The sequence below is a fragment of the Sus scrofa genome, chromosome 17 (assembly GCF_054392235.1).
Source record: "Sus scrofa isolate SSC_HxYL_T2T_F1_AM1 chromosome 17, Sscrofa_HxYL_maternal_Yorkshire_Landrace_v2.0, whole genome shotgun sequence".
In the NCBI taxonomy this organism is placed as follows: domain Eukaryota; kingdom Metazoa; phylum Chordata; class Mammalia; order Artiodactyla; family Suidae; genus Sus; species Sus scrofa.
The window spans coordinates 37,648,311-37,664,932 of record NC_139399.1 but is presented as its reverse complement, the minus strand read 5'-3'; the positions used below and the strand labels follow the sequence as shown (position 1 = coordinate 37,664,932).

At 52.7% G+C, this 16,622-nt stretch overlaps 1 protein-coding gene across 6 annotated transcripts; it reads right to left on the bottom strand.

Moving 5' to 3' along the window:
- Positions 1-595: 595 nt before the first annotated feature.
- Positions 596-8,968, bottom strand: GZF1 (GDNF inducible zinc finger protein 1). 6 transcript variants are annotated; one of them, XR_014832936.1, is made up of 6 exons: positions 8,663-8,968; positions 6,645-7,890; positions 5,095-5,189; positions 3,243-3,410; positions 2,716-2,873; positions 596-2,513 (listed from the first exon to the last, which is right to left on the bottom strand). XR_014832936.1 is itself a non-coding variant. In XM_085004622.1 (6 exons), exons 2-6 carry the CDS (start codon positions 7,866-7,868, stop codon positions 2,163-2,165), a joined length of 2,166 nt encoding a protein of 721 aa, XP_084860748.1. In that variant the 5' UTR covers positions 7,869-7,890; positions 8,411-8,968; the 3' UTR covers positions 596-2,162. The 6 variants fall into 6 exon arrangements, 3 of the variants coding, with proteins under 3 accessions (XP_084860748.1, XP_084860749.1, XP_003134344.3); XR_014832935.1 differs by having other exon boundaries at positions 8,728-8,968; XR_014832937.1 differs by having other exon boundaries at positions 8,411-8,761.
- Positions 8,969-16,622: the final 7,654 nt, after the last annotated feature.

Below are 16,622 nucleotides of genomic sequence, written 5' to 3'. Positions count from 1 at the left end.
AAGGCTGAGCCCCGAGCCTTGTAAACCCTCCGTTAGTTCCCCTTTGACATTTTGCTCCTTTGTCTCCATTAGAAGGTCACATACTTTCTGTATGTTCAGATTGGATGGACTATATTAGAGTTACACATGTGCACCTAGATGCTGATGATGCCCCATTGCCACAGAGTCACGGGAGGGCCCTTACCACAATTTGGCCTCAAAAAATGTCCCTTCTGTGGCAAGACACGTAACTTAACAGCTAAATCACAACTTATACTCACATTTGTTGGTTAAGATTATTGCCTTCGGCAAAGCTACACTTCTGTTAAGATCACCTTTCATAACGCTTTACACCCACCACCTGGCCTATTTTTTCAGACCCTGTACAACCAACTTTGGTTCAGAGCAAAGGCCGTAGGCTCAGAGCATCCCCTCGGTGGCCTGTCCTGAGGCTCTGAGGCCACAGTACCAGCAGTGGGGGCCCAGAGCCTGTCACAGCAGGAACACGCATGGGGCACAGGCCTTAGAATTAAGGGAACTATACCTGTTTCAATCAGGAGTCTTTTTGTATAGAACCTAAATCCTAATAAATGGAAGCAAACAGATTTGGGAACACTTTTTATAAAACAAACATTTATTAGCGCATTAAACAATTTTCTGTAGTTTCAAAGAAAAATTCAAGACAAATTCTTCCAACAGGTAACAAAATAACCTATTATTTAAATTCCTTCTCATTAAGATGACTTTACTCTGTGAAACAGTTCATTCATCCTGGCAAGTGACATGCGTGTTCTGTAAACACAGTAGGAGGTGCTGTCATGACTGGAGGTGAGGAGTCAGCAGCACTGCCTTGGGCGCAGGTGGAGCCTTGGGGTCGACGCCCACACCCCGAGGCTGTCCCTGCACACTCAGAGTGTCACCGGCAAGACTACGTCCTCGGTGGTTTCTGGTCTCTCACGCAGCTGTCTTCATCCTGGACTTTGTGCATCAAGTACCTTTTCCTTAGGGAAAGTGTTTTCACAGCAAGTTTAATAAATTAAAACATTAAGTAAAAAAGCAACTAGTGACAAAAAAATCCTCTTTTTTAAGTGAACATGTTTACTGGGGTCCCATGTGAGGCAAAGCATCCTGCACACGGCGGTGGCCTGCCCTCATGGCCAGACCTGGACCCAGGCTGGGTGAGGACGGCGGGATTACCTTCTGCTGCACGTGCCCTTTGCGAAAAAGGCCGCCAGGAGGCAGCCAAGAGCACTTAAGACAAGGTTAGCGGTTCCACAGCCCACTCTTAAGGCGAACCAAAGACATGTATGTGCCAAGGCTTTTGGTCCCTTCTGTCAAGTCCACACAGACGCCCAGGTGGGGGGTGGGGGGGCACAGGCGTGCGCCAGTGACTTGTCTGCGTCAGATTCCTGAGGTGTCAGAAATTCTGGATTTCTGAAAATTACAGAAATTGACTCAGAAAAACCTAACAAAAATACCAATATTCTGTTTAGATTTGCCACAACCACCTCATTGCTACTTGTGATAAAACAGCTACACTGAGGTGTTCTCAAAGCCCCTTAATTTTTCACACCTCTATGCAAAAACTATTTTTCTGCTAGTCTTTGGTAGGACAGCTTTTTAGGAGTGAAACCCAACAGCCACGTTTCATCTTGGAAGTCATCTCCCGACCATCTTGCTAGCCGAGCCACATGGATGTGGAGTACGGCGCTCGGTTTAGCCCCACAGCCAGGGCTTGAGGGATGGCTGGGCACTGTCTTAGCCCCACTCCAGGGTCCCCAGAGCAGATCTGACTTGCTTCAGATAGGAAGCAAACAGCTGAGAACACATATATGGTCCCAGTTTTATTTCAAGTTGGTAGAAAAATAGCTTGGAAGTATCTGGGGGACAAACGCAGATGGAAGCTAAAGGCCCTGAGACAGTCGAGCCAGGCACCAGCAAGCGTGAGTTGGACACGGAGATGACAGTGATGACACCAGACTGAGTGAGGTTGCATAACTGCCTGGTTTGGTGATTAAGTGGCTGAGATCATGCAGATCAAGACTTGGCAGGGAAGCTCGGGAGATGGTTTGATGAAGACGACGTGCAAGGCATGGAAATTCAGGAAAACCTGCGGAAGCCATTCTGGCCCAATTCTCTCTCTTGGCTCCCGGCGTCCAGCTGATACTCACAGGTGCCCAGCTCTACTCCATGCTGGTCAGAGAGTGGAGCTGCTCGGGCCCCGGGTCGGCCTGGGGTGTCAGCTCGCTGAGCTCGCTGATGGCGGTGGCCAGCAGCGTGTCCTGGGACACCACAGGGCCGTCAGACTTGCAGGCTGGGTCTGCAAGCCTGTCCTCATGCACGGGGGGCACACTGCCCTGGACTGTGGCCAGGTTGTGAAAATGGCCATTTTCTGCGAAAGACAGCAGTTTATCAGAGAGTTTGGCTGTTGCGTACTCTTCATCAGGCTGTTCAGTCTTGTGCCCGTCGTCATTTTTGGGTGAGCCATCCACAATGACGAGGAAGGACTTCCACGGGGTGGTCTTGTCGTGGATCTGCAGACCGGACACAGAGCAGTCCCCGAACGAGGACCTGTCAACCTCCCAGGTCACCAAAATGGGGCGTGCCGGCAGAATGGCCCTCACTTCACCACCACCGTCCTGCCAGGAGGGTACTCACTCCACCCCCAGGCGGAGGTGGCCCTGCCACAGGGTAAGGCAGACGCCGCCCCCCACCCCCGGGACCGCCCGCGCTCACCGAGGTGTGTCTCCGGAGGGTGGACTTGTCGGTGAACGTCCGCCCGCACGCGTTGCACATGAAGGGCTTCTCCCCCGTGTGGATCCGGTGGTGGCGCTGCAGCGCGTTGAGCTGTGTGAACTGCTTGCCGCACTGGTCGCAGCAGTAGGGACGCTCCCCTGGGAAGGAAGAGCTTGGCGCTACAGACACACGTCCCTGAGACACCAGTCCCTGGCCTCTGCGGAAAAGGTCCCTTCCCTGGCTGGGGCCACAGCCATGGACTTGGCCCAGTTCCCACAGCAGTGGTGGGCCTGTGGCATGTGTCCATGGCTGTATGTTGGTCACTGTCCCCAAATAACCGGAAATGCTGGGCGTGCACGCACCCACACCTGTGCTCACACAGTCACCCTTTTGGGCTGTCAAGCCAAAAACCGTGCTATTTAGGACACAAAGCTAAGTTCCAAGTAAAGCTAGTGAATCTACACAAACCCTTCGAGATACTTTCCTGCCACACTGCCCTCCCATCCCCGGTGACACTCCAGCCATACCTGTGTGGACTTTGATATGCTGGTAAAGTGAATTCCGCTGAGCAAAAGTCCTGAAACAAACTTCACATTTAAAGGGTTTGGATCCAGTATGGATTCTGTTGTGATGCTTCAGATACTCCTTAGAAGCGAAACTCTTGCCACATGTTTCACACATGAAAGGCCGTTCACCTACATGAAGGATGAAACAGGAACTTAGAAGTGACACGGGCACTGGGACACGCAAGAGGGGGCTCCTCCCTCTAAAACCCACACGAACCCCTCCTGAGTGCGCTGGGGGGCAGCCTGTCATGTCTTCTACATTCAACTTCTCTTCAAATGCAGGGCTTGCTATTTGCTGCGAACTGGTGTAACCCACAAAGATTCCAGTAGATTAGAATGAAGGAGCCCCTTCAGCCAGCTCCCATCCTGGAAATTCAGTCCTTCCAAACAAGAAAATAGTCTACAGCCAGTGTGGTGGAATCACTGCGTTTTTGTTTTCTTGGCTGTGCCCGTGGCACATAGAAGTTCCTGGGCCAGGGATTGAACCGGCTCCAGAGCAACGACAACATGGATCCTTAACCTACTGAGCCACCAGGAACCTTTTCAAAGTGCTTCTGTGGGTCATCATCAGAATAAGAGCCCCTCGTGAAAGGGGACATCCAGGCTGGATGCTTGTGTCTTTTTCAGAGCAGCACTCCCAGCACCGAGCAGGTCGCATGAGGAGGGTCGTCTGCCCTTTGCGCTGTGCAGCCTGGGCTCTGGTCCCATCAGACTCCTCTGTCAGGTGTGCTCCAATTTCACAAACGCAATTATAATTCCAGCTTTAATAAAGCCAAAAAAAAGAGTTCCTGTTGTGGCTCAATGGGTTAAGAACCTGACTAGTGTCCATGAGGATGTGAGTTCGATCCCTGGCCTTGCTGCAAGCTGCAGGGTAGATTTCAGATGTGGTTTGGATCCCAAGTTGCTGTGGCTGTGGCATAAGCCGGCAGATACTGCTCCGATTTGACTCCTAGCCTAGGAACTTCCACATGCTGCGGGTGCAGCCTGAAAAAATAAAAAAAAATAAAGGCCAAGTACATTGGCATTTTCATCAGATAACCAATTCTAATTTAATCTTTCAGTGTGACCTGCCCTTAGCCCCCACCTCAGTCTTCCATTAGACCCCAATTCTGCTCACTTTAGTAGTTCACCTCATTAAGTGGCTCACCTGTCTACTTTATATTTGAACTTAAGGCTCACATGACAGTGCTTAGAAGTAAAGGTAAGTAAAAAGCTTTGTCAGTGAGATAACCAGTGCACAGCAGCTGGTGTCACTTGCCGCAGGGCCCTGAACTTCAGGAGGGTCTCCTAGGATCGGGCTAAGGGGCTTACGTGTCCTCCTTCACGGAATAAAATCACACCACAAAAAATTTTGAAAACCAATCTTTTACGCAAAGTTGGGATTAACCGTTTGCATAGCTGCATTTTTTCAAGGGGGCATCCACGTGCAGGTGTTTTCCATGACGTTCAGAGCCCTTCCTTCCAAGAGCCGGGTCGGGTCAGGAGGGGTAGATTTACCATCTACTGAACACCCCCCAGACAGTCAGGCGGTTCCCACCGCTCTTATCAGGAAGAAGCGGGTAAGAGCATGTGGCTTTTCCCACGTTCAGAACAATTTCTTTAGGACTCACGGGCCAGTTCCCAGGCCAGTGTGCATGGCCACCGCCACAAGCGGCCCACAGCACTGAAGGCAGCAGGCGTATTCTATTTAGCTGTGCTCACTTCCCAGAGGGGAAGGCGCGCCACGGCTTTAACCCGAACCACTTCTAGGTGAGCTGTGGCTTCCCTTCCACAGCCAGGAAAGACATGCGAGCAGGACAGCCTGAGTGCTTACCTGTGTGACACCTTTTATGGTAAATCAGCATGTGGTTCTGAGTGAATCTTGCACCACATTCATCACAGACAAAAGGCTTCTCCCCTGTGTGAATTCTGAAAGCACAGCATGCAGAGGGTAACTCGGTACGGGTTTCAAAGCTCACTTGGCAAAACCACTTCCACCCTCACCTACGGGACGGTTCACTGCAGAAACCCTAAGGCAAAGCCCTGAAAGGGACAGAGGCCCTGGCTCTCACCCCAAATCCATTTCTGCCTGCGGCCAAGACTGCCCAGCTCCGAGAAGCCCAGCATCTGGTTCGTGCACGTGCAGCCGGAGGCCTGGCCTCCCCTGGTGTTCACAGCACTGGACTGCACTGCACAGTGTCTGTAAAGCTTCCTCGTTGGGAGTAAGCACTACAAACACCCCGGGGACCACTGCTGACAAAGTTCCACATGATCAAAATGTTTCCCATCCTTCCCTAATTCGATAGAACAGTCTAGAAAGAACTGCTCTCAACATGAGGCAAGCTGGTCACAGGTGCATTCCTGAGGATGGCATGGCTGTCACCAAGGTTACCAAGCCCTTCCTGAGCCAGGCTGTTAAGTGACAGTAAAGACGACGACACCCAGCTACCTCCCCACATAGCCCGGGTTCACAGGCAGGTCTGAGGCAGAGGAGAAACCAGCCACATCTGGATTTCAAGCATAAACGTGGGAACTTTAAACACTGAATATCACCCACCTACAGTTCAAAGATCACTAAACAGGAAAATCTACTCAACAGTCTGTGATAACCTATGTGCGAGAAAAGAAGGGATATATTTATACGTATGACTAATCCACTTTGCTGTACACAGACCTGAAACTAACAGAACACTAAGTCAGCTATGCTCTTGCTCTAATAAAATTAAACAAACAAAAAAGCTTATTCTGCCAAGTTCTAAAATGTACAGTGATGCCCTGAAAGTTAAATTTTTAAATTATAGTGAGTTACATCTGAAAAAAAAAAATCACTGAACAGAATCACTGTTTGTCCTAATTCCTGCATTGGGGCTAACTGGTGGCCAGCAGTCCCCAAGCCCAGAGAAGCATCACCTCACTAGGGTCTGCAGTGGGACTGTGCTACCCAGCTGGTCTCGGGCCCCCATTCTAAATGAAGCTTGGGGAGAGGGAGTGGGGTCGACGGCCCCCGCCCCACAGGAGTGGCTCCCAGGGAGGGAGCCCCCCTCAGCCCAGGCTGGGGGGACATCCCAGCATCGCTGCCCAGAGTGAACCCAGAGTCTCAAAACGGCCCCCGACTAGAGGGAGCAAGCTGACAAGTGACAGCTCGGGCGACACTGCAGCCACGCTGGCAGAGCCCCAAGACACCCCACCTCCCCCAGGGAGCCAGCAGGCCCACCTCAGGTGTGTCTTGAGCGCCGAGGGCTGCGAGAAGGCGGCCTGGCACTCGGGGCAGCCGTAGGGCCTGTGGCCGGTGTGCGTGCGCTCGTGCAACCGCAGCGCCGTCTTGGAGCTCAGGCCCTTGCCGCATTGCTGGCACTGGTGCCGCTCTCCGCCGCCCTCGTGTACCTGCACCACGTGTCGCTTCACGTCCTTCTTCCTCTTGAACTTCTTGCCGCACAGCTCACACGGGAAGCGGCGCTCGCTGCTGTGCACATGGCGCTGGTGGCCCCTCAGGTTGCAGCGGTTGGCAAAGGTCTGGCCGCAGGTGTCGCAGCGGTGAACCACCTCGGTGGCCACACCATGGTGGTGCCTGATGTGCTTCAGGAAGCTCTTCTCGTACAGAAAGGCCTTCCCGCAGCTGGTGCATGGGAAGTCACTCCGCCTGGTCCCCGCCGTCCCTTCCTCCGCTGCAGCCCCCTCGTCCTCCTCTCCCTCCCCCGGCCTCGCTTCAGGCAGCGCAGTCTCTGCCTCCCTGGCACTGGCATCTCGGGCCTCCTCTTTTGTCCTTGGCTCCCCCTCTGTTCCCACAGCGTCCGGGCTGGGCTCTTGGGGTGCCCCGCAGTCCCCTGCATCGCTCGCTGCACTGCCCTGCTGCTCCCGGAGTCTGCGTGTGTACTTCTTTTTAGGAATTTCAACGAACACCTTCCTCCCAGCCAGCCTCCCGCTAGCCCTTCTGATCTTAGGGTAGGGGGGCTTCACAACCTCTTTTCTCTTGTCTGGCTTCTCCCTGGACTTCCTTGGGGGCAGAGCTGGCAATAAGCCGTTGCTGATTCTCTCTGCCTGGGGATCTGAGGAGCCCGGGAGGCTGCTGGTCAGAGGTCGGTCCCCAGCCAAACCTGCCCCCCGAGTGTTGGGGTCAACAGCAGCAGCAGCAGCAGCAACCTGGGAGCCACCACCGTCCTCAACCTCCTGAGACTCGGAGAAATTCTGCAACTCCAGAAGTACTGACTCTAACATCTGTTTCTTTAACTGAAAACAGGTTTCAGATAAGTCCAAACATTTCAGCTTCTCAGCCATCTCCAGCATTCGCTGCACCCGATCTTCTTCCACCTGTACCTTTGCAGTATAGACAAACTCAAGAAAGGAAGCAAAATCGGCGACCTGCACTTCATCTAAGTAGACGTTAGTCCTGGCGCCAGCTGCGGCCTTCTCGTTAAGGAAAACTTCCTTAAAAAACTTGCTGGTGGCCGCCAGCACTGCCTTGTGGGCCATGAACTCCTCGCGGACACCCTGGTACTCCACGCTGACCGTCACGTCGCACAGATGACCCAGCAGGCGGAGCTGGTGCATCTCGTGCAGAAGGTTCAGTGGTGAGGACTTGGATTCTAGCAGAACTGCACCACTCTCCATGTTTCTTCCTCCCAGAAGCAGCCTTGGGAACAAAACCAAAAATTACTCATGCATGAGCAACCACTGAAGTAGAAGGATTAAAAATTATGAGGATGATTTCAGTTCTTGAGAGAACATAAAGTGATTAATGACAGAAACCCAACTTTTCTCATGTACAGATTCAAAACACACGTCACTTCTTAGCATTTTTCTGAAGCCCAGATACAGCTTCATGACATACTTGCATGAAGAGAGACTGATCCCCCAAAGATAAAAGTTATGATTAATGAACTACGTTAAAGCAATACCTTATCTAGGTTACTTCCTAACCTGCTTACAGTCCCAGACCCCAAAACGAAGAGAATTTATAGCGACAATAAATAACGCCTACTTATTTGACCAGGAAACATAATAATTAAAACACATGGCGACCACTGTCTGCCTTGGAAAACAACCAACTAAATAACTACTATTCATAGACAAAACTTCATGGAAAAGTGGCCACAATCCACGGCCACCTCCAACCCCATAAGGCCCTACCACGGGCAGCACCGTCGCAGCACCTGAACGATGCGTGTTCAGCGGCGCTATCCTGGGCAGGGTTTTCAGCAGGGGTTCCTATGCAGGAGACTGACAGGCCGTCGTGAAGGCTGCAGCCGCGCGGGCGTCCCGGAGCAAGCTTCACAGGAAAGGCGCCGACAAGGTCACAGGGCAGGCAGCTACAGCTCGCCTCGCCCGCGCACCAGGTTCCCACTGCCCGGCCCGTCCGGAGCCCCGTCCTGCCCAATACGGCGCGAACGTTCCCCGCGGCGTACCCGCCGTCCGCTTCGGCATGTGCCGCCCTCCACAGGCCCAGGTCCCCGGGGCCGACCTCACCTACCCGTCCAGCCCGAGTGGCCGCCTGTCAGCAGGGCAATGGCCGCAGGTGGCCTCCTCTCTTCGCCGCTGCCGGCCGGACCACCTCCGGCTCCCTGACGCCCTCCCGCCCACTCGTGACCTTTGAGCCCGACTCGGAGCCCAGGCCGCAGCCTCCGGCCCCCCAGGCTGCTCACCCACCGCCCGCCCGGCCGCCGCAGACCCAGCGCTTCCGAGGACCAGGCCAGGGGACAGACGAACGGACCGGGGGCGGGGCGCGAGGGGCGGTGAAGGCGACGCCGATTGGCCGCCGTAGGCCCTGCCCCGCCCCTCGCGGGCCGGGTAGGGCCTGCGCACGCACGGCCGACTGCAGAGGCCCTTCGAGGAAGTTACGTGAGCCGACGCACGCTGCCGCCGCGCGTTCGGCCAGCAGCGAAGAATTACGTCACCCACCGCGAGCTAAAGTCTGCGCCTGCGCAGGAGGCTGCAACGGCAGCTCTGCCTCTCCCGCTACGCGGCAGGGGCGGGGTCGGCCTGCCCCCGAAAATCACGTGAGCTGCGGGCCCGCTGCAGCAGGTGGGCAGTACAAGAGGGCGGGTCGCCAGGGGCGGGGGGGTGGCGTGACGTCAGACGGTACTGGGCGGCGGAGGGTTGGGCGCGGGGAGGAAGTGACACAAGCTGGAAGGGCTCAGAGAAGGGCGGAGCGTCGAGAGCCAGACTGGGCGGAGCGTTGGTGGAGGGGCGTGGCGTCAGGAGCTTGGCGCCGGGAGAAGCGGGGTATCCAGCGCCGAAGAGGGCGGGGCGTAAGGGTGATAGGAGGGGCCTGGAGAAGGGGCGGGGCTCCGCCACGTGCCGCAGGAAGCGGTTGGCTGATCCCTAGGTTCGTTGCGTGGTCCGGCTGGGTTCGTTAGACCTCGCTGTGCCGACGCGGTTCAGGAGCTGAGCGGGAGCCGTCTGTGCTCCTAGAGCCTCCGAACGTGTGCGATCTCTGGACACCTCTGGAACGCGCCCTCCACCCCAGGGGCTTAATATCGCAGCTCCCCAGCCTCGGTTGATCCTCGTCTCTCCCAGACGTCCAGCGGGCCCTGGGCCGACTTCTTATCCGGTGTCTTCTGGTTAAGTTTGCGAGTGTAGAATGTGGCAGATCTGCTGCACAGCCGCCACCTTCCCTCTCTTACTGGCTCTGACAGTCATAAAGCATCTGCCCGAAGTGGCTGGGATGCTGTGTGGACCAAAGCGCCCTGGTCCCGGGCCCAGGTGAGAGGGTCCAAGCAAGGAGGCTTCCGGCTGCCCTATTTTCCAGCTTCTGATTTGTAAGAACCTGCACAATCTTTACTTTCTGCTGCAGATAAAAAAGCATGTCCTGGTTCCAGAACAACCCCACCTTCTGTGCACAACTGCTGGCTCTGCCTCCAGGTTCACCCAGAAGTGGATCCTGCAATCGCTTCCCTTCTCAGGATTTTCAGAAGCCAGCCCATTCATGGAGCATGGGGCTCACCCCTAGGTGCACACACTGAGAGTTGAGTCTTTCCCTAGTAGTCTAGGACCCTCCTGCTCTCCCGCACCCAGAGCCCCGACTTCTCCAGAAATGAATCTCCTTGCCCAAACGGGTTAATAAGAACAGTATGTGCCTCGTGCTTACGGAGGGTGAGCCCTACTGTTAGTAGTATGTCACTTTCTCACAAAACTCTGCGAAGGGGTAGTATCATTATTCCTATTATACAGAGGAGGAAACAGAGGCACAGGAAGGTTAGCCAGCCTACCCAAGATCACAGCGAGTCTGAGCCAGGACTGAACCTCCACAGTGGTACTCTGTGCAGACCAGTCTCCCCAGCTACAGCAGAACAGAGATCAGGTAAATGCCAAAAGGGAACTAAACTGGGTGTGATTAAATAGCATACTAAAAGTTGTGTCTGGTTTGCATGAATCCATAAGTCAACACTGAGAAGTGTGGTTTCTAAGACATTGAGTGGAGGTGGGGCAACTTCTTGCAAAACCCCAGGGACTTGGCCCTCCTGCCTGATTGCATCATGGCCATCTCACCTCGGCACCCTCCTGGGCACAGGCCTGCTGGGTGCCGAATCCTTCCCTCCTCAGGCCGTTTGCACATCCTGTTCAGATCCTCCCTCTTTCCCCCAGTTAATTCATCTCCACTCAGCTGTCTCCTCCCCAGAAGCCAGCCCAGCTCCCTGACCAGGACAAAGTCTCACACCATAAGCTCAGACATGTTCATGATTTCCAGGCCCCTGGAGGTGTTTAGGGAATTGGAGGTGGGGCTCTAAGCACCAAAAAGGAAGGAGTTGGGAAACAGTCATTTGCCATTTTAAAACTGCAACGTACCCAAGATAACAGCAATTTGGGAGCCAGAACTGAATCTCCACAGCAGTGCTCTGTGCAGACCAGAGTCCTAAAGATGGTCATACTCATATTCCAGTGGTTCTGGACTGAATCTTTGTGTGTGATAACATACACTATATATATTTGTACACCAGTATAAACATAATGACTTTCTACTGGATTACAAGTATCTGAGTCCCTGCGTTTATTTCTTTTGGGGATGTATCTAGAGCCTGAATTGCTGGATCATGTGGCAATTCTGTATTTAACTTTTTGAGGAACCCCCCATCTGTCTTCTACAGCAGCTGCACCATTTTCCATTCCCACACGCACATTCCTCACCAATGGACTGAAACAGTTTTAAGTAAGGGATTTTCACACAAACAGTGTCTTAGTGTCTCCAGCATGATGTTCAACTTATCAGACCTCTCCATAGTTTCAAAAAACGTAGTCCTCAGTCTTCAAGATATGAGCCCAAATAAAATGGCTGCAAGAAAAGCCTATATATATGATAATTCATGATAGGAGGTGGGAAATATACAAAAGAATAGCACCTTATTTTTTGAAAGAGTTCAGATTCCATTAAATCATAATTCACATATAGTATCATGAGCCTCACATTTGTGTAAATTTAATCTGGCCACAAATGCTTTGAAATAAACTTTCAACAGATTGTCAAAATAAGTGATGTACCACTTTTTATAGGACAATTTCAAATAAAACCTTGTAACATTGCTTCAATCTTAACTTGTCACTATCAAAGATCCTAAGAGTTTAAAAGAACACAGGAAGTATTTAGAAGGAAGAAATCCATGTAGACACAGAAGCATGAATACATGGAAAAGAGCAGCCAGGATTCTGTGTTCTATCCAAGTTAGTGTTCAGTGCTGAAAGGACTTCTTTAGTTGGGATCATAATAGCTTTAGCGATTGACCAAGTGGATATGATTGTTATAGATTTTTAGGGCCGCACCCACAGCATATGGAGGTTCCCAGGCTAGGGGTCTAATCAGAGCTGTAACTGCTGGCCTACACCACAGCCATAGAAATGCCAGATCCAAGCCACGTCTGCAACCTACACCACAGCTCACGGCAACGCTGGATCCTTAACCCGCTGAGCAAGGCCAGGGATTGAACCCTCAACCTCATGGTTCCTAGTCGGATTTGTTTCTGCTGCACCACGACGGGAACTCCTTCAGTTCTCTTTAGATATGCTATGTGATCAGGTTACAAAGTGGAAATTACATTGGGTTATTGAAAGAAGCTATAGAAATCAACAAGGAAAACACCAACGGCCCAATGCAAAGCTAGCAAAGAACGCAGACAACTTACAAACGCATACACATAGTGGATACAGGGGAATATTCACATATGCATATGCATGTGACAAAGAGGAGACAAGGGAATACTACAAAAAGGATAAACAAATGAATGCCACAAATTGACCAGAGGTTAAACAATAACCTGTGATGCAGAATTTGCTGTGAGAAATGCCATCTCGGGGTGGTTAGAATAGATGTTTATCTCCATGTAACAGGCCCTGAAGTCATCCTAAGGAAGTAAGAGGGAGTGAACAATTTTGAAGTAATATTAGTGAAAATTTGGGAACAGCCGGCTTGCCCACAAGAAGGACTGAATCATTTATAATACATCCATGCACTGGTTTATTATGCAGTTATTAAAATAACATTTTAAAGAATGTTTAATGGAGCTTGTGGTAATCATTCCACAATGCATACGTTTATTAAATCACCACATACTCTTTAAAGATAAATAATTTTGTCAAATATACTTCAATATATCTGGAAAATCACTGAATTTCTTGGAATGCTCACCATATTATAATGTAAAGAAGGTATGCTGGTTTAATCAGGAAATGATCTGCTTTAAAAGCAAAGCTATAGGAGTTCCCTGGTAGGCTAGCAGTTGAGGATCTGGTGTTGTCGCCATGGCGAGAGTCCATCCATGGCATGGGACCCTCCACATGCCATAGGTATGGAAAAAAAAGGGGAAGGGCTGGCAATATTGCTACCATTGTTAGAAACATCTTAGAATTTCTTAAAAAAAAAAAAAAAAAAAAAAGCAAACAAAACCAGACCAGGAGACCAGGAGGCACTACCTACAACAAATTCTAAACTGCTTCAAGAGGAACACAGAAGCTGCCTACCTCCGCCCGCCCCGCCCCAGGTTCCGAAGCACTCACCACCCATTGGCTGTCACACAGCCTTCCAATTGGTCCTGGGCCGTCGCCGAGTGATGACGTCGATAGCCTTGCGTGCAGCCCGGAAGCGCAGGAAAGTGCTCCACTGCTAAGCTGTGGAGGCCCCTTCGGCTCTCAGACCTCCGCCTGGGGGCTGCGGGGCCTGAAATTGGGGCATCTCAGCCTTCCGTAACCCACCGGGCGGCCTCGCAGAGACCGGTGAGCTGGACGGGGTCGCGGCTGCTGAGAATTCCACATGGGGTCAATTTTCGAAGACTGCGGTCCTGCCTCTTCCCAGGTTTGCAGCTCTGGAGGGAGGCTGCCTTGTCTATCCCTGAGACTGTATCTTCATTGTAGTTCAAGAAACGCCACATGCCAGTGTGCAGGGCCGCTGGCTTGTCCACGTTTACTGCCCGGCATAGGGTCCGTGGAGAAGGCCATGCTGTTGTGGGCAGGAGGCCCCGTGCGACATTTTCACCTAGCTCCCTTCCTGCTCATTCCTGTGTTACTGTGACCCACTGCCGCCCCGAACCTCCAGATGAGAATCGGTTCTTGTCCGTGGGACAGTGATATTTGAGGGCCGCCCACCAGACCTTCATTTTGAAGGCTCCCTGGTCCGACCACTCCGATGGGAGTTTCCCCAGCATGCTCAGGGTTGGAGGTTGCTGGGGATTCAGGAACACCCTCCACAGGGTTTGCAGGTCTTCCTGGTGAGGTGGCCTGCTAAGCACCTGCTATGAAGTGCGTGCCTGAGCACTAGCAGCCTGTCTGCTCATGTAACGTTTCGTTCCCTTTTAACCACCTTGTTTTCTCTCTGCCCTGTAGAAGGCCTTGGTTCTGAATTTCTGAATAAAAGCACAATAGGCTTGTGTGTTTGGGACAGGTGGGGGTTGGGGGAGTGTTTGGGGTGGGGGACACCTGATGGGACAAGAGGGGCCCAGTTTCCTTGGCTGGGCCTGCGGCATGGAAGCGGGCACAAATGCCCGCCATGCCTTAGAAAGGGGAATAGCTCGCCTTCAGGCTGGAGCAGGAGATTCAAGTGGAAGTCTTAGCCTTTTCCTCCCACCCGCCTGTCAGAAGACAGTGTCCACACTTCATGTGAGTCATGGAAAATAAAACGACTGACTCTGGCTCACCTTCCTCTCTGAAGTGGGAGATGACAAAAAAGTGCAAGGCTGTGAGCAGGATGGCAGAGAGGAGACAGGACATGTCTTCACATCTGGATCTAAGCCGCATCTGCATTTACTCTGGGGTGGCTTTCCCAGAGCACTTTCAAACTCATGTTGTGCCTCTTTCAAGGAGGAAGCAGATGAGGGCCTGATATAAGCAGCTTTTGGCAGGAAAGAGCTCTTTGCAGGAAACCACCCTCAGCAGGGCACCTTCCTTGTCACTTTAGCAAAGCTGTATTGTCACTAACCTTAAACCAGGCGCCCCCATGCTCTATTCATCTCCTGCCCAAGCACATCTTCAAATCTTTTGATCACACAAAGCCTTGCCTAACCTGTTGGTTCTTTCTGTAGAATAAAGAAGTAGAAAAGAATAAGCAATTAACAGATGCCTAGACATCTTCCCCAGCCTCCCACTTCAGGAATCTCACAAACAGGACAGCATCTAAAAAAAGATCACAAGGAGTCAGCAGGCCTGCACACAGCAGGGGACGGCTATGACTCTGACCCTCATCTCAATGATGAACTGAGATCACTTGCCCCTTTTCCCTGTAAAAACTTTCATGGCCAAGCAGAGTCTTCAGAGGTGGTTTTCTGGAACATGAGTCTGCCTTCTCCCCAGATTGCCAGCTCTCTGATTAAAGCAACATTTCCCATTTCTATCAACATTTGCCTTGCAAGTGTGGAATCTTCGAGTGGTGGGGAGAGGACCTGAGACTGGCAACACTGATGTTCTTCCGGAGTTGAGGAACAAGGCCTCTTGCCTTGCCTCCTGACAGGCAGGAGAAATTCTCTCCTTAGGAGATGGCAGCAGGGGTCTGAACTTCATGTTAACCCTGCCCCTGAGACACATTCAGCTAAGAAGGGGCTTGTGTCCCCTCTGACTCCTGGGCCTGGCCACACTCCATTTCTGAGTTCTCAGCCACCCATCTCTGGACCAGCTTTCGGCTTTACTTCTGCCCCAGGACAGCAGGGACCGACGACCAGGCTTGGCAGACAGTCTGATGGCCCCCTGCTCGTAGCACCCCTGGCCCCACCCCCAGTCCCCTCCTTCCCTATTTCCAGGGGCCACCGTGCAATTTGGGGTTTTTTGGGGGGCTGAAAGTAGGGTAACCGACTAGTTCCAGATCTTCTGGGACTTTCTTGATCTTAGCATTGAAAGTCCCATCTAGGAACCCCCAGTCCTCAGCAAACCAGGCCAGGACCCTCCTTCAGCCAGCTCCCTGCCCACCTCCATCACCCCTGAGTTTCTTAGCCATGAGTCTTGGAGGGTAACAGAGGAGTTGGCCATCTCTGAACCTGGGATCTTTTGTGGGGCACTAGAATGGGTTTTCTGAGGCCCCCAGCACTGCTGAGATCTGGCCTTGCAAAACAGGCCTCCTGCTCTGGGGGACTCTTGCTTCCCTGGAGACTCAGCCCCAATGACCATGGAGGCCCAATTGCCCGGCACCTGAGATACCTCCTCCCAGGCTGGGCTCCCTACTCAGGCCTGACTTGGCCCGGGACACTGACCAGGGTTTGCCCCTTGTGCAGGCTGCTGCCATGCAGCTGCCACCATCCTTCTGTCCTGCCAGCTCTCCATCTAGTCCCCAGGGTTGGGGCCATTTGCTGTCAGGGGGTGAGATCCTTCCTGCTATGGCAGCAACACCCGCCCTGCTCAGAAATTCCAGGTGGACCAGCCCTGGGCTGGAGGTCCTTGTAGGCTGTGTCCAGTAGGGTCTCCTGCCAAGCCCAGCAGGTCCTGCTGAGGCCCCTTCTCTCTAGGCTAGAGGCAGGGGACATGGTGAAATGTAGCCAGGCTTGCTGTGTACAGGGACGCCTACAGCTGCTGCCCTGAAACCTCCAGGGGGGAGGGTCACGTCCAGCTCTGGGGGCCCTATGGGACCTGTACCCTCTACCCAGGCCTGAGGTGAGGAAGGTGGCACCCACGTCACCCCCTAAGGACAGAACCTTGAGGCCCGAAGTCCAGCAACACCTCCCTCCAAACCAGTCCCTGCACTAACCGTCTGTTGGGCCGCGCCCACAGGCCTGCAAGTCCTGAAGTTGCTCGGCTGCAAGACTCAAGAGCCCTGAGACAGTAATAGAGACATCATTAGTTAAAAGAGCAGGGGAACCTTACATGTCTGAAGCCAGGTCTGGGAGCGACACCCGCTATGACAGACAATGGACAGGCACAGTGTCACGCTGGCTGCAGTCTCGACAACTGGGGGGAGAGAGG